General features: G+C 50.6%; 7 protein-coding genes across 7 annotated transcripts; 3 read left to right on the top strand and 4 right to left on the bottom strand.

Annotated features, from left to right (window-relative positions):
* Positions 1 to 206: 206 nt before the first annotated feature.
* Positions 207 to 1,350, bottom strand: CC77DRAFT_1023838 (hypothetical protein). The gene is made up of 3 exons (XM_018525743.1): positions 864 to 1,350; positions 445 to 796; positions 207 to 383 (listed from the first exon to the last, which is right to left on the bottom strand). Exons 1-3 carry the CDS (start codon positions 1,206 to 1,208, stop codon positions 379 to 381), a joined length of 702 nt encoding a protein of 233 aa, XP_018381896.1. The 5' UTR covers positions 1,209 to 1,350; the 3' UTR covers positions 207 to 378.
* Positions 1,351 to 1,792: 442 nt separating this feature from the next.
* On the top strand, positions 1,793 to 4,053 carry CC77DRAFT_1023836 (heme-dependent catalase). The gene is made up of 4 exons (XM_018525742.1): positions 1,793 to 2,267; positions 2,322 to 2,487; positions 2,541 to 3,704; positions 3,759 to 4,053. The coding sequence occupies exons 1-4, from the start codon at positions 1,987 to 1,989 to the stop codon at positions 3,972 to 3,974; spliced, it is 1,827 nt and encodes a 608-aa protein (XP_018381895.1). The 5' UTR covers positions 1,793 to 1,986; the 3' UTR covers positions 3,975 to 4,053.
* CC77DRAFT_1077674 (hypothetical protein) lies at positions 3,771 to 6,236 on the bottom strand (the record flags this gene model as incomplete). The annotated part of the gene is made up of 2 exons (XM_018529265.1): positions 3,771 to 6,017; positions 6,043 to 6,236. The coding sequence occupies 2 exons, from the start codon at positions 6,234 to 6,236 to the stop codon at positions 4,121 to 4,123; spliced, it is 2,091 nt and encodes a 696-aa protein (XP_018381894.1). The 3' UTR covers positions 3,771 to 4,120.
* A 211-nt stretch (positions 6,237 to 6,447) lies between these two features.
* CC77DRAFT_996854 (hypothetical protein) lies at positions 6,448 to 7,404 on the top strand (the record flags this gene model as incomplete). The annotated part of the gene is made up of 1 exon (XM_018536491.1): positions 6,448 to 7,404. The coding sequence occupies one exon, from the start codon at positions 6,448 to 6,450 to the stop codon at positions 7,402 to 7,404; it is 957 nt and encodes a 318-aa protein (XP_018381893.1).
* CC77DRAFT_1023835 (Zip-domain-containing protein) lies at positions 7,371 to 9,292 on the bottom strand. Its single transcript, XM_018525741.1, has 3 exons — positions 8,933 to 9,292; positions 8,775 to 8,876; positions 7,371 to 8,728 (listed from the first exon to the last, which is right to left on the bottom strand). Exons 1-3 carry the CDS (start codon positions 9,106 to 9,108, stop codon positions 7,564 to 7,566), a joined length of 1,443 nt encoding a protein of 480 aa, XP_018381892.1. The 5' UTR covers positions 9,109 to 9,292; the 3' UTR covers positions 7,371 to 7,563.
* Positions 9,293 to 10,379: 1,087 nt separating this feature from the next.
* On the top strand, positions 10,380 to 11,393 carry CC77DRAFT_944358 (zincin; the record flags this gene model as incomplete). Its single annotated transcript, XM_018534966.1, has 2 exons — positions 10,380 to 10,782; positions 10,834 to 11,393. The coding sequence occupies 2 exons, from the start codon at positions 10,380 to 10,382 to the stop codon at positions 11,391 to 11,393; spliced, it is 963 nt and encodes a 320-aa protein (XP_018381891.1).
* Positions 11,394 to 12,404: 1,011 nt separating this feature from the next.
* Positions 12,405 to 13,155, bottom strand: CC77DRAFT_944011 (hypothetical protein; the record flags this gene model as incomplete). Its single annotated transcript, XM_018534939.1, has 2 exons — positions 12,405 to 12,647; positions 12,712 to 13,155. The coding sequence occupies 2 exons, from the start codon at positions 13,153 to 13,155 to the stop codon at positions 12,405 to 12,407; spliced, it is 687 nt and encodes a 228-aa protein (XP_018381890.1).
* Positions 13,156 to 15,810: the final 2,655 nt, after the last annotated feature.

The raw sequence follows: 15,810 nt of genomic DNA, 5'->3' as shown, positions 1-15,810 counted from the left end.
TTCCCGTGTGATGTCTGACGATACCGGATGCTACGATAGCATGTACATATAGAGTTATTGAGCAAACTGGGGTGGATTTGTCTCTAATAGTATCATGTCTACAACTTCATGGAGCCGGTTGGTCTTGTAGCGTTCTCTGTAAACTGTCTTTACAGGACGTTTGCACAATGTGTCACGAGACCTTGATCATCGAGTTGAGATATGTACAAGAATCGAAGAATTGATACATTGACAGGTGACATCGCACCAAAGCTATGATTACACATCATGATGTTTGTTACACATTTTTCCAGTACCAAAACGACAACGTTAGACATTGGGCTCCATTTAGACCCCTTCACACTCCCGCTCACAGGTCGGCTATCCAGCTGTTCACCCTCACTCTAAATATCGGCGTATCAGATTAGTATATGCTTCAGATTCAGTGCGTACGGAGGTACTTACTCTTGCTGGGATTCGGACTAATAGTGCCATCGGGAAACTTGCGGAAGATATCCGCAATGTGGTCAATCGGCGCAGCCAACATACCCATCGGACCCTCGAAATACGGATTCTCTCCTGCACTGGGATGGCTCCTTGATGGCACAAAGGCTTTCGTGCGAGCAAAGTTCTTGGCCAAGGATTGGGAGTTTCCGCGGTTCTTCTCAGAGGAAAGGGCTTGTTCGAGGGCAGGTAGGTCATCTTTCTCTTCTTCGGCAATGTGGCGCTCGAGGAGGGACCAAATCTCTTTCAACTTGGGGATGTAGGTCGAGGACGCTGGGTCCATGTTTTGGAACTCCTTGAGTAGGATTTTCACCTATTGTGGCTGTTTTTAGGCATGTGTTCTCGGAGTGCAAATTGTAATTGGGGACATGTTCACGTACCTCGTGATGCTGTTTCCGGTCAGACTCTGCGTGTTGCTTTCCCTTTTCTCCCATGTACTTCTCCATGGCTGGATATACGAGAAGTTCCTCGGCGACAGAGTGGCGGGCTAGCTCCCATGTGAATTGGTTGCCATAGCGTGTAATGTGGTCAATATCGTCAGGGTTATCGACAATCTCATTGTAGTATGTCTTTAGCTCGCGGTGATCATGTGTTATGGCTTCTGATATTGTTGAGTTGAATGCAGCTTGAATGCGAAAGTAGGCCGGCCTGGCAGCAACGCGAATCGTCTGTGGCCTGAATGCGGCTCGGGTAAGTGGTGATACGATGGCACGGGGAGCGAACATTGTGATGGTGCAAGATGGAGAGTACAACTGAATTGTTATTGGGAAGAATGCGATATGCCTCGAGCAGGTGTTCGCCAGGTTTTGTTATACATCGCAATGGTCACGATACGTCACACGTTCGCCAGAGGCACGTTCCTGCACCGTCAAAGCGTTGTTTGCTTCCTCGAGCTGCGCGCGAAGTTTGTCACACAATGTGCTCGCTGACGATTATCTGTTGTATCATTGGCCGGGAACAGGTACCCGTTTACCGTGTGTCAAAAGTAAAGTAGCCATAATACTGGAAGGTGGAGTGGGGTTCCGCGGAGCGACGTACTCATGATGCATGGAAATTGGACCGTTGCCCACTGGCCAATCTTGGCAACGTCAGATTGCTATCATGCCGAAACATGCAAAAGTCCAACATTCCCATACCTGTAATGCCCACCGTGCTCCACAGCGCCCGCGGACTGCAAATGCTGCTGCGAATGAGCGGCCAAGTATTGGTGTTATCTTTTCAAAAAAGGTATCCCCACTAAATGCGTGATTAAGAGGGAAAGTGTCCCCAGCGTATAGCCCTTTCAGCCTCCGGATGCAGGAGACACTAAACCTCAAATCACCATTCCTGCTGTCACTTGTCCTGCACGTGAAGTCGTGGCATCTGCTACCCCTCCTCTATACGCGTCAGAGACGCATCACCCTGACAATATGTCCAAACAGCGGTAACACCCGTGCTCCATTTACGCGGCAATGGTGTGCCTCCGTGGTGCCCTCTTAAGCTCTCACGCGCTGTTGCTTCTCCATGGAAATCTCTACGTCTCTACCTAGCAAACTCACCGCAGCCATGTCGACCGGTGCAAACGCCTCCCAAAACGACCCCATGCAACATCCCCTCGAGGCCATCTCTCAGGGTATCCAGAGTATGGCTGGAGAGAAACGTGCGCCAAGGCAAAGTCATATGGGCTCAGCCAATGAAGGACCTGCCGATATAGCTGCAAAGATCTCTGGTGCTGTTCAAGGCGGAAAGCGTGAGGATGATGGGCCTTACTTTACCTCCAATGAAGGTATCCCATGGATCGACCCGTAAGCTTTTCAACTCTCGATTGCCTCCGAGGTATCTCCGCTAACGTCTTGTAGAGCACACAGCAAGACCATCGGTGGCATACCCGTAGCGAGCGATGTATTTCTTTTCCAGAAGCAACAGACTTTCAATCGTTCCAAGAACCTGGAGCGAATGGTACATCCTTGTGGTTCTGGTGCGTTTGGGTACTTTGAGTGCACCAAGAAGGTTGATTCTCTCACAGTATGTTTGCCACAGTCACTCTCAGACTGGAATATACTGAAAATTTCTTCTAGAAAGCCAACTTCCTCTCCAGCGTAGGTGAAAAGACTCCTGTCTTCGTCCGATTCTCGACTGTCACCGTTGGCCGTGAGTACCCTGATGAAGCCCGCAACCCCCGTGGTTTCGCCATTAAGTTCTATACCATGGAGGGCAACTACGACATCGTCGGTCTTAACTTCCCCATCTTCTTCTGCCGCGATCCTATCCAGGGACCAGACGTAATTCGATCGCAAGCCCGTAACCCGAGGAATTTCCTTCCAGACTACGATGCCCTATTCGATTTGCTAGCAAATACCCCGGAGAGTAACCATGCAGGCCTCATGTTCTTCAGTGACCATGGCACGCCGGTCGGATGGCGCTTCAACCATGGTTATGGCTGCCACACCTTCAAGTGGGTCAATGCGGAGGGCAAATTCGTTTACATCAAGTACCACTTCATCGCCAAGCACGGCCAGAAGCAGTTCACACAGCGAGAAGCGACACAGATGTGTGGTGAAGACCCAGACTACTCCAAGCGTGACCTGTGGGAAGCCATCGAGAATGGAGAAGAGATTGAATGGACCGCCATGGTTCAGGTCATGGAGCCTCAGGATGCGGATCCCGAGAAGCTCGGCTTCGACCCCTTCGATGTGACCAAGGTCTGGCCGCGCAAGCAGTTCCCTATGCAAGAGTTTGGTCGTCTGGTTCTAAACAAGAACCCAGAGAACTTCCATCGCGATGTCGAGCAAGCCGCTTTCTCGCCCGGCAGCATGGTGCCTGGTATTGAGGACTCGCCCGACCCATTGCTCCAGTTCCGCATGTTCTTCTACCGCGATGCACAATACCACAGAATCGGTGTGAACCTGCACCAGATTCCCGTCAACTGCCCCTTCATGTCGAAATCCTTCTCGCCTTTGCAGTTCGATGGCCAGATGCGTGTCGATGCCAACCACGCCGGAAACAAGCAATACGTACCCAACAGCTTTGCACACAAGTTCCGCCCTGACGTCGCCGAGGCACCATACCAGGTCTCAGACAACATTATGAGCCGCAAGAGCCATTATTGGCATGAGGCCAAGAAGAGCGAGTACGACCAGGCAAAGGAGCTGTGGACTAGGGTCATGTCGCCCGAGAAGAGGCAACACACCATTACCAACACTTTTAACATGCTGAAATTTGTCAAGTACGCCGACATTCAGGTAAGCCATCCCGCATTATTCCGAGTCAAATGGCCCGTGCTAACGCCCAAGTAGAAGAAGTACCTCGCACAAGTCTACAACATTGGTCCCGACTACGCTCAAGGCATCTATGACCTCCTCGCAAAGTCTGATTCCAAGCCTGAGTTTCCCTTCTCAGAGGTTGAGAAGCTAGCTGAGTCTGCACATGTTTGGTTCAAGGAGGAGAAGTTCCGACCTTCGAATGGTGAGAGGCTGACTGGATATGCGCCAAGCGGACCCGTCTACAACTAAATGTTAGGATAGAAGAAGATGCGTGACTACGGAGATACCTAGCGCTAAAGTACCCTAATGAAGATAATGAGCCATGACCTGTCATGCTTTTGAGGCTGCTTGATGTACTATGTCTTGAATTAAATTCTCGAAGTATGCCTATTGTTTTACTCCGTGGAAAGCAAATCTTCGGGACACCATTGTTGCAAGGCACCCTCTCCAAAAGCAAAGTCATTTTCGATCTGCGTGAAGAGATACTGGTCGGCTTCATCCAAGGTCCACGACCAGGGCTTGGGACTAGTGGTGGAAGATGCAGGAGCGTCGAGATATTGCGTGCTACGAGTTGGAACGTTATCAGCAGCTTGGTGTTGCGACGGCGGTTGCGTGGTAGTACAGGCTGAGGTGAACTGGCCAGTGGCAGTCGAAGAACCACCATCATCCGCTTCCATAGCCAACCTCGAAGCTGTTTCTCTATCGAGGTATTGAAAGAACAATTGTAACACCCAATTGGTCACCTCCCACGTCTTCTGGAGTTCTTGCAAACCCAACAAACATAGTTTGGCTCGATGCTCAGCAAGGGTGCGATTTATGCCGCTTGAGCGCCTGAAGTTCACAACGTGAATACAGAGTGTGTTGAACAGATTGGTGATGACATGCATCTGAGCATGCCCAATGTTGCCGCCAGGCAGCATATCCTCGACTATACGCGAATTACGCGCTGCAGCCTGGAGCGCGACATTTCCGTCTGTTGCTGTGTTGCTGTTCTCGTCCAGAACGAAGCTGGTGCGGTGGAGTAGAATAAGTAGGTTGTTGTATGCAAGATGGAGCATGCTGGCCTGAAAGTTTGGCGGATCACCGGCATCGGTTTGCAACTGCATCACACTCGGGAGGTCTTGTCTCCATTTATAAAGCTCATTGCGCAGCTTGATCCTTTCGTCAGGCGCAAGCGTGCGCTTCGGTAGATAACCAGCGTCCACCACCCTGCCCAAGAAGACCGCCAGCTGCACCATGCTTATCGCGTAGACAGTGTAGCGATGACGGTCTTCGACAGATGTTGATGAAGCAAAAGCAGATGTGAAATCGGCGGATGATAACGGCTCGATATCGCAATCTTTGTCGCGTATGCGGCACGGTAGCCCTAGAGCAGATGCGCATTGCCGCTCACGAACATAGATAGCCCACCAAAGCCTCCTTTTAACCCTCGTTAGACTCTCTTCGGTATCGCCTCCAGACCGATGTAGTGCTCTTGTCTCAGAGAGGCTGATAGCCGTACCTAGCCAATGTCGTGCGTCCTTCTCCAATAATGCACCGGCTCGCCAAAAGCTCATGAGAAACAGAGCTTGTATGACGATGATCTTGTTGGTCTCGAACGTAGCATCATAGATATCCTTAGCCCTGATGTAAAAAAACCATTTCGCTCGATGACGGTTTCCCCATCCAAGACGATAGAGCGTCGACTCCTCGCAGTGGATAACTCCGATGAACATCATAGCTTGTAGTAATAAGGCGGAGAAATTGAACTCTCGGTACTCGGTCCAAAATTCTTCTTCGTCTATGATTGGAAAGTGCGGGTGAAACCATTTGAAGTATGCCTGGAATAGCTCAAGTCGGACTTCAGCAGGAGGAAAAGAAAAGGCCCCTTCTGCTTGCAGAGCCTTTTTGCGTGCAATACGTCGTTCAGATTCCCATTCTGGCACGAGTGATTCGGCCCTTGCAGCACTAGGGACGGCATGCCGAAAGCAGGACTGTCGGCGCTCTGCTGCTGCTGCAGATGGCTCGCCTGTCGTCACATAGCGTAAGGAGCTGGATTCCCCAAGAAAGACGGCATCTTCTTGATGGACAGAGCCCGCTTTTGACTGATCACTGTTGAGATCCGACGGCGCCGACGGGGTCGGGAGGTGATATTGGCCCCCAGAAGCGGGCGTGTGGGTGTTGACAGGGCTGTGGAAATTTGAGGATAATGAGGCCAGAACGTGCGACGCAGCCACCTCGTCTTCGTGTCGTTGTGGGCTGATAGCTGTCACACTTGGTGGACTTCGTTGGATCAGTACTTGTCGTATGGCGCTTCAAATACATTTGTCCAACTCACGTTTTGCTGTGCACTTCAGTCTCCGCTCGTGGCTTCCTAATATGCTTTCCACGCCTCGATTCACGCGTTTCGCACTCGACGTTGCCGGCTGCACAGTTGCTGCAAGGATGTCGGTCGGTGACATCACACTTGACGCGTCGCGCGTTGCATGTCACGCAGGCCAGCTTTGCGCGTTTCCGTGGCGGTTCGGACATCTTGCCGAAGCTTGAGCTCGATTTGTTTGGAAGAAGCCGAAGTCGGTTACCAGAAATGTTACGTGAAGGATGACGTTATCGATATCGGCTATCCCTCGGCATCTTCGAACACCTCCTTCGTTGTCAACAAGCGCGCATCGCACAGTAGCATCCACCTATTGAATTGAGACACAAGGAGCTCTATACCCAGGGTGAAAAGAACAGCTACATCATGAGCCGTGTAATTCGTCGCCTGTTTACCACAACCTCCTCTCGTCGCCAAGCTTCCGCAGCAGAAGCATGCAACGAACTCCTCACACGCTTTCACAGCGGGCCTGTTTCGATCCGTAAACAGCTACTCGATGCGAACCAATTCCAGTTGCTCTCTATAACACTAAATCGCACGCCCTCTTCTTTCAACCCACCACCGTCCGGCACACCGATCCCGCCTGGCTACCACCTCGTCTATTTTACGCCTTCAATTATTGAGTCCGAGTTGGGCCTTGATGGTACAGACCGCACTGTGAACCCGCTAAGTCCTTTTACAAGGCGAATGTGGGCAGGCGGCGAGTTGACATGGGCACAAGACCGGAACGCGCTACTGAGAGTGGGCCAAGAAGTCAAAGAGACAACGAGACTACTACGTGCTGAGCCAAAAACATTAAAGAATGGCGGTGAAATGTTGCTCGTGGGGGTTGAGAAGACATTCTCGAATGATCATGGTATTGCGCTAACTGATCGCCGCAACTGGGTTTTTCAACGTGAGCTTACACCCGAGAATCCACTGAAGGCACCGCCAAAGCCAGAAGAGAAAGATCTACCGACTGCGCGACATCAAAGAGATTTCTGTCAAACACCTACCTCATTGTTTCGCTTCTCGGCCCTGACGTTTAATGCGCACAAGATACATTACTTACCTGAGTCGTGTAGAGAGGTTGAGGGTCATAGAGATGCTGTTGTACACGGACCGCTCAACCTCATCAATATGCTAGATTTCTGGAGAGATACGGCTAAGGAAGGGGATACGGAAGCAGTACCCAAGTCGATAGCGTATCGCGCAATGAGCCCACTATACGTCGGCGAGCAGTATCGCATACTCTTGGACCACAAGTCAGGATCAGATGGATGGGAAGCAGAAGTGTGGGACAGCTTTGGCAAGCAAAGTATGAAGAGCTCCATCTTGGAATAAATGCTCTTTACCATAAGTCCAGCATGAAGGGTATAAGCTAAGTGACAGTCCAAACTATAACCAGGTCTAAGTAAAAGCCAAACACGCTCCTCCCAATGCACAACTATGAAATCACCACTTCAGCATCTTACAGACTTGTAACCCTCCAGAGCGGCTCAACTAAGCCCATTTTCCTAGAACACTCATGAGGATAAGACCGCAAACCAAAGCGAACATTGCGCAAACAGTTCTGACCGCACCCGCGTTGAGCAACTTTCCGTGCATCCAGTCTCTGGCCAACATCTCTACAAGACCGACCCATGTCAAGATGCCTGCAGAAAGCGCATCGAGCGTTCCGATAGCGATGATGGTGCTAGGGTCGTTTCCGTTGAAGTGGTCTAGGGTACCAATACCGATGGCCATACCGATAGGCGTGATGAGCGCAAAAGTACCGCACATGAGGAGCTTCTGTGCTGTACCAGCTGCGGCCTTGGGCAGCTCCGCAATGCAGGTACCAAGCGCAATGCCTTCAAACATCTGGTGAAAGAGAATGACAATAAAGAGAGTGATGAAGAAACCATCGCTCGCTACGACCAGCGTGATACCAATGAGAATGGAGTGGAAGATGATACCGGCCTCAAGATTCATGACGTTGATCTTCTCTTCCATAGGGGTCGCCTCACGCATGGGACCGTGAGCATGAGGAAGACCATGGCTGCGGTTAAAATCATGGCTGGGTTCTGCAGAAGGGGAGGCACTTCCAGATTTGTCTCCACCAGTTGCGACCTCGGTATTGGGAGCCGCAATTTTGCCTTGACGCCACTGGACGAACCGCGCACCAAGGTAGTCCACCAGGAACGACAGCATCAGTCCGGCCATGAATATAGCAGCGGTAGTGGCTTCGTATTGCAACACACCAAGACATTGGTTCGCAAACATGAGTTGGGCGTGTGTGAAAAGGTGGACGAAGGCAGTGGAAATGACGATGCCGGTTCCGAATTGCTTAAGGACAACGAAGATGATGTTGTTGGCGCCGATAAGGTTGAACCTCCTAGTCAAAACCGGTGTGAAAACACCAAGTCCACTAGTGAAGAGGATGACGAAGAGAAGGCCGACTCGTAAAGGGATATTGTAATCGCGCTGAGGAGCATCGCAGTTGACTTCCTCAGCACTTCCACCAACACAGTGCTCGACACCGGCGTGGTCGTGGCAATGTCCCTTGCTTCCAGCTGGCTCAGCCTCAGACTCAACAGGTGACTCTTCTTCAGTGTGTGAGGAGCTGTCTGTTGATTCTGCAGCATCGACCATGATCAGAACATCTTCTCCAGCATCATCGACGCAGTATCTGAACATGTCAATATTCCGCCGTTCACGTTGATTGTGTCACTCACGTCTCTGAGCCATGGTTGTGGCAGCCGGTATATTCCGATTGGAATTCTTCAGTGGCGGTAGGCCCGGATACCTGGTATTCTTCTTCGCCGACCATGCACCAGCTGTTGCATGTTAGCGCCAAGATATAGGAACCAGGAGCAAACTTAAGAACACGTACAGGACAGTGCTATGAGGATGGCAGTCAGATACCGCTGTGATTGAGGGAGTCCCGGTAGTGAATACTGTGGTAGTCACGCCAGCTTGTGTGACAGTGACAGTAGGGGTCTGCGCAAACACAGAGCCCGCGAGACATAGGACAGCAGCGGAGAGGGTAGAACGCATGATGGAAGACATGATCAAAATCTACCGAATATGTCACACGAGCGAACCGACGGGTGTAAAGCTGGACAAGATTATACCAGCGTAGTGCCCTTGATATATCGACTCCGTTCAAGCTTTTCCTGGTGTCAGCGGAGCGGAACGAATGTACGGTGATGGTGCAGGACGACCCCACAAGGAAGCCGCGAAGAACTCTTCGGTATCCATTTGTCTGCAGTACTTTCACAGAAAGTGCCACGGGCATTCTTGGCATTGAGCACCTTGCTGGATGGTTTGCCTTGGCACAAGTCTTGTCTCGGGGCAAACATCGAATTAGGAGCCAGTGAATCTGGGTTGTTGCTTTTAGGTAGGCGGCCTCGTTAACGTATGCGGTAGGTGAGTGGGATAGTGCCATTATTCAACGTGGCGGGAGTCTTGGCGACGTATGTTGGGGACGTACTGTAGCCATGACCTAAGAGGCGGCTTTTCGGCGCTCAACACCAACGCTACTTCGTACAGTCGGGTGTGTATCCGGACGCTCATATCTCTTTTTTCAAGACTTCGGTTTTAGTCTTGATTGCCTCATTCAGCCTTGGACAAATAGTAGTATCTCGGCTTTTAGTCAGCCTGGCCAGAGCTGCCGAACAATACAGGACAGCATGTCCATACAAGCCAGATCATGCAGAAGATTACCCGAACTTCTTCAAATTCGCATCTCTGTTTACGTTCAACATGACATACTGCGTGGGAGGCTCGTGCCGAGACATAGCGACCATCCACGTTCATGTCCTCGGTCTTCCCGAACGCAGGTAATCCTCCCGACGATGTGTACCTTGGATCTGAGAATTTCTCTTCATTGGGCGCCCATCATGGTACTTAGTTACCCATAATTCCACGCTCCGGATCGAAGACATGTCATCCAGCCCCCCATGCACCTCCATGCCAAGGTTGACTATTCGCTTTCTATGTCAAGCCAAGATGCGGATCAGCCTCCAGACCCGTACAGCGTAGCATTCAGATCTCTGTATGGGTGATAGACCGGTAGTAGACCGGTTGATGTACCTGCGGCTGCAGCCATGAGGCGTTTTCTTCAAGTCTCGGCGGTCAGGTCTGCGTCGATGTCGGTAGATGAGCACCGAGAGGAACAGTCGCCAGTGGTGAGATGCCATTCCGGTAGAATATAAAGAGGCCTGCAGCTTGTATGCAAGTACCTCCATCCAGCATCCAGCTTCTCGGGACACTCACTGAACACCAGTTCGGATCTCAAACCTCAAGACCTCTTCACAGTCCTTCAGGTCAATCTCACAATGGCTGCTCGTGCCTCTGTTCTTATGCTCCTTGGAGCTTCCGCTGTCATGGCTGGACCCCTTGCTCCTCGCCAGGCCACCGTCACTGTCACTCACACCATGGAGGCTGCTCCTGCATCCACCGCTTGGGACGCGGGTGCCGTTCGCGAGTTCCCTATTCACGCTTCTTGCAATGCCACTCAGCGTAGCATGATCAAGAAGGGTCTCGAAGAGACCTTGACCATCGTCAGCCACGCGCGCGACCACATCCTTCGCTATGGTAACTCCTCCGAGGTCTACACGAAATATTTCGGCGAGGCACCAACTGGCGAGCCAATTGGCTGGTTTACCAAGATTGCCGATGGCGACAAATCCGGCATCCTCTTCCGTTGTGACAACATTGATGGCAATTGCGACCAAGAGGGTATGTACTGCCTCCAACTATCAAGAGATCATCGTTACTAAGCAACAACAGGCTGGGCTGGTCATTGGCGCGGCTCCAACGCAACCTCGGAGACAGTCATCTGCGACCTGTCCTATGAGATCCGTAGGCCTCTCTCGACCATGTGCATGCTCGGATACGACGTTGCCAACGGTGCGACCAACACCTTCTGGGCTTCTGATCTCCTCCATCGTCTTCTCCACCTTCCCCAAGTTGGCGAGGGTGTTGTCGAGCACTACAATGACGAGGAGGAAGAGAAATACCCTGGAACCATCGCCCTCGCTGAGAACAACTCCACGTACGCTGCGAGAAACAGCGACACTCTTCAGTACTTTGCTCTCGAGGCTTATGCTCACGACATCGTTGTTCCTGGTGTTGGGTGCCCTGGCACTTACACTCCCCTCGAGGAGGAGTCTACCGCTGCTGCAACCAGCACTGCTTCCGCTACCACCTCCGCATCTGCCACTCCAGTGCAGCCCTCTGCTTCAGCTACGTCATCTGCCGCTGCTGCACCTGCTGAGGCTTGCGAGCCTCACGACGACCACTGGCACTGCCCTCCCGGCGTCCCTGAGCCTACCTCTCCCCCTGCCTAAGCTTCGCCCTGCTATAATGACCGCCAATATGGCTACGACTGACGGAACTAAATGACTTTGGCATCAGTTCCTGCATGAATCAAAATAGAGTACGATAAAAATTAATTAAAATTCATGCTCCCTCAAAATTTCGATCGACCTGTGCTTAGGATTGCCGTGACAGGAACACTAGCTGGATCATGCCTATGAACCCAGGGTCTTTATACCAACATCTTCACCCCAAATTCATATCAGTTCCGATAGACTCGAGTGAAGTATGCTCATCATTCTCTGTGACTGAATTCCACAGTCGTATGTTTCCCTTCCCTCTAACCCGTAGCGATATGTCCCAGGATGTTGTAAAGTCTAGGCGTCGGATCAATCGTGCTATTGTACTAATTAAATTGACGATAATAGGGTATCAGATGCTAAAATTATAGGCGAGCACCAATTTCTAAAGGGAAATACGCGGAAAGACTGTGAGAATTACAAACGGTTCCCTGGATCACGGTTTCGAAAGTAGTACCACTTCTTGATGACAGCAAAGTTTTCCCACCACTTGAGCCACTCAAATGTATCCTGAGCGAAAATTATGACTACCAGGAACTCGGCGCGTGTTCCAAAATACCAGAGCTGAACAAATATCAGCCCTCACTGCCAGCGCCCATTCTTGTTCCAGCGATCCTATCATCGTCTACAGACACTCGGACGACAGAACAAACGTACATGCAAGGGTCTCTCGCAGAATACACATTCGATCAAGACTAACGGAGTATGATGTTTTGAAGGCTCCATGCTATGGAGTGCGGTCAGCAGGTACTAGGCGTAGGAGAGCCTGGTGATTCTAAAGAAATCGGAATATGGAGAAGCGAACAGAATCAATGACATTTATGCAAATATGCTAAGCAAGCAATGACGTATGCTAAATACCAGATGCCGCCTGCAAAGTATTTGTGGTGCGACATAACTTTCATGTTCAATGAATCAGCCCTATCGTCCCAACTGACCCTCTTCAGCAAGGTCATCACCCAGCTAAGGAACCTGTACTTGCTCTCGGGAGACTGTGGGCGTCTGCGTCTTCTCGAGTTGATCAAGATATGGCTCCTCATTTCGCAAGACCAGACTAGCACCCGGCTGAACCTTCCATGCTTCCTTGGAGTCGAGGATAAAGTCAATGGTATCGGTCGCACAAAAGTTACCAGCAGCTGCTCTCATGTAGCGCCAGGCCTGCGCACTAGGTGCTTCACGGTTCGGCGACTCGAGGCAGAATTTGATCTAGAGCAGGCTAGGTGTCAGCATGTTGCGTGTCGATACCACTACCATGCTGCGGTCGACTTACCCCATATGATGTGCTTGGTGGGAGCTGGTGTCTGTGAATGGCCCATTCCGCCATCCCTGTGCCTAGCCCATAACGGCTGAAGGCAAGGTCGACAGCGAAGTAGATCCCAAAGGCACCCAACATAAGGACGGAAAATGCACACCAAAAGCAGCAGAATGTGGCTAATTCGCTCACAAACGATCGCTTGTTGTACGATGGGTCTACCTCAGACGAACTCTTAGTTTCATCCAACTCGCCCCAGAAGCCGTATTTCGATTCGTCGTCGTTATCAATGCGAGCCTGAAGTAGTTCGTAGGCGCCGGTACTACTAGTCTTCTCTGAGGGTAGATCATGGTGATCCCTCTTTTCGAGAGCAGGTGGATGGTTGCCGAAGTATGGTAGCAGAGAGGTATAATGAGGAAATGTGACGTCGACATCTGTGTGAGGGACCGACGTTCTGGTCATTGATATGATGATTGTAATGCGAAAGATGCGTATGTGTAGTGCGTGATCTGAGAAGCCAAAACTGATCGATACAGCAGTGCCAATTTGGACGATTTGGATGTTCTGAGCGAGTTTTCGACAAGAAGAAGGGTTAGAAGATAGCAACATGTTTTATTGTGTTTACCGCTCCATAACTCAGCACGGCCTTTGCATGCAGAGAAAGTGCGTTGATCCTGTGCAAAGAGTTCGTAGAAGGTATGGACACATTTAAGTCGGTCGCAATGGGGTAATTGTTGCAAAGAGTAAGTGGCCAGCGCCCGTAGGTATCATTGCACATGTCGAAGTACCAAAGAGGAAGCCATCTACGGACGTCATTTACAACAAATCCAGAACCAGAAAGAATGAGGAAATGCTACAGAAAGCTACAGAACCAACTCACCTGACGTGCATGAATCTTCAAATATGCGCGGTTCAGTCTTCAAGTTATCCTGGGATTCTGTAAAAGGTTTCTAGATGGTTGGCTCGTATGTGCATTACCACGATTGCGTGGAGGTGACTGAAGTTGGCCAGGCTGACGCTCTTGGCTGACGATTGTCGCGTTGGCTACGCATCTAGTGTGCAGTGGTGCAGGGTCAAGCAAGAGCGGCCCGCCGCAACCGGAAGCGTGAGGGTGCATCTTCGAGCCCTAGAAACACGGGAACCACTGTCAGATACAAAATTATTGCGGAGAGTAACTCAACGTTCTTAATGATGTAACGTGAAACTATTCGGCTTCGGAGATTTAACGTATGCAGGTGTCAGCGCGAACCACGCTAGCGTTAGGGCATCCTCGGATCCCCAAGACTATGACCGTCTTATATCATGCCTTGCCCCGCCTGATGCCTGCTGTGCTGTCTTTCGACTCTCAATCAAAAACTCCCAGAATCTCGAGGAGTTATTCACGGGACCTTTACGCGATGATGGCCTTACCGCAACCAAAACCTGGATAACATCCATGCATCATGATCACGAACACGTTCAATCGACCTCTCGGACATGACCACCTCCCCGCCCCTTGGTGTACCCATCCGTTCTCCTTATCTATGGTCAATATCTACGCTCTCGTTCATTCCATCGAGCTCGGAAATACGAATTCGGCACTTTCCAAAAACATGTCTTCGGAATCCTTCATAACTTCAGCGGACGGGCTTAAGATGCGCAAACTCTAAACCCTACTGGACAGAATTTCGAGAATCTCCTTCCTTGAGACTGGTCTTTGGCCCGAAACTCTTTTAACCTGGATACGTAGATATGAAAGTACTTCATTCGGTCCAAGTCAACCATGCTCGTCACCTGCGAAAGGTACATTGTGTCTCATCCATGTACACATGTGCATGCCAAAAGAACATCTGGAGTGCTGGGTATTCTGCTGCGGAAGGTGTGGGGAAGGGAACTTTAGAGAGGTGGTTGATGGGTTGCAGCGTGAGTTAGGTCACTTTCCGCGCTAGGTCTGTACGGCTGAAGAGGGTGAGTGCTGGCTGAGCCATCCATCATGAAATTGCTCCGACTGCGTAAGAGATCGGTAAAGCCGAGTGGTCTTTCCATCGAGGTCAAACTGCTGAGATCGAATTCCAAGAGTTGGGTGTCGACATTCATGAGTAGCTGGTCGAGTAGCTTCTTCAACGGAATGGAGTGACGACGGTGGCATCATCTGTGCACAAATCCACTAGTATCGGAGTTACCTCTCGACGAACTGCTCCGATTGACGACTAATTGAACGGTTACGGCATGGCTGGCGATGTTCGGGTGGGCAGAATTCAATGACGGAAGTTCGGTACGAAGGAGACAGGGTCAGCTATAGCGATGGGTGGTTGACGACGTGTGAGATCGCATCGCACCCGAGGAGTTTGCCGGTGTTGGAATTCGAAAAGTCTGCAAGGAGGCTACAAGAACGTCAAGCGTTGCTCAAATCAAAGACCTATGCTCTGTTCTCGACAAGGCTGTGGAACAACTGGGAAGAAATGATGAGTACTGAGCATCATAAGATACAAAGGGTGCTCCGGATCCATTCTGCGTAACCAAATCTCATCGCCAGCTTATACACTGTCATATTCTTTTTCCTGGGTCACACAAACATCGAGCTTTCAACGGTGTCCCACTGCAGATCCCGCTACATAGGGGCGTCCCGCCAAGCAGTACAGAGCAATGATAGTGCTGAAGTACAACAACAGTCGGCTGGCTGCCCATTCTCAGCCATCACGACGCTCAACTCGAATATGATTCTCGATGTTTAGCACGGATTTCTTCCACCTGTTCGCATGCACCGGCTATCGTTCCAAATCAATGCCGTCATGCTGCTCACACATTTAGAAAGACGATCGGTTGGCGCATAGTGTACTAGTTTCGTCGCCCAGCAACACAGCCACGTTCAAAGCTATTCCAGCAATTCTGTCGATGGTCTCCAACAATGAGAGTGGCTTTGGCAAGTAATTTTCGATCGTGGCACAGTAGTCGATTACTGTATAGATACATTTGTATATATCTATCACTGGCTTTGCCTCAGGTACACTGGTGTACAGTGTTCATCATAACTATCTCTGCTAGTTGTATTTAATTTAAGATTTGATCTACCGCGATGCTTTCTCGCGAGAGATACTGAGTGATAGATGTTAGGCAATTCATGCGTGCATCACAGCC

Source organism: Alternaria alternata (assembly GCF_001642055.1).
Source record: "Alternaria alternata strain SRC1lrK2f unplaced genomic scaffold CC77scaffold_21, whole genome shotgun sequence".
NCBI lineage: Eukaryota > Fungi > Ascomycota > Dothideomycetes > Pleosporales > Pleosporaceae > Alternaria > Alternaria alternata.
The sequence above is the reverse complement of the archived record's forward strand: the minus strand, read 5'-3'. Positions and strand labels throughout refer to the sequence as shown.

Excerpts from the sequence above, each read along its gene's own strand:
- CC77DRAFT_1023835 (XM_018525741.1), bottom strand. The coding sequence starts at position 9,108 with ATGTCTTCCATCATGCGTTCTACCCTCTCCGCTGCTGTCCTATGTCTC. Across the intron at positions 8,877-8,932 it reads CATCCTCATAGCACTGTCCT|CTGGTGCATGGTCGGCGAAG; the intron begins GTACGTGTTCTT and ends AACATGCAACAG. Across the intron at positions 8,729-8,774 it reads CACAACCATGGCTCAGAGAC|ATACTGCGTCGATGATGCTG; the intron begins GTGAGTGACACA and ends TGACATGTTCAG.
- CC77DRAFT_1023838 (XM_018525743.1), bottom strand. The coding sequence starts at position 1,208 with ATGTTCGCTCCCCGTGCCATCGTATCACCACTTACCCGAGCCGCATTC. Across the intron at positions 797-863 it reads ACCGGAAACAGCATCACGAG|GTGAAAATCCTACTCAAGGA; the intron begins GTACGTGAACAT and ends CAGCCACAATAG.
- CC77DRAFT_1023836 (XM_018525742.1), top strand. The coding sequence starts at position 1,987 with ATGGAAATCTCTACGTCTCTACCTAGCAAACTCACCGCAGCCATGTCG. Across the intron at positions 2,268-2,321 it reads GGTATCCCATGGATCGACCC|AGCACACAGCAAGACCATCG; the intron begins GTAAGCTTTTCA and ends AACGTCTTGTAG. Across the intron at positions 3,705-3,758 it reads TCAAGTACGCCGACATTCAG|AAGAAGTACCTCGCACAAGT; the intron begins GTAAGCCATCCC and ends ACGCCCAAGTAG.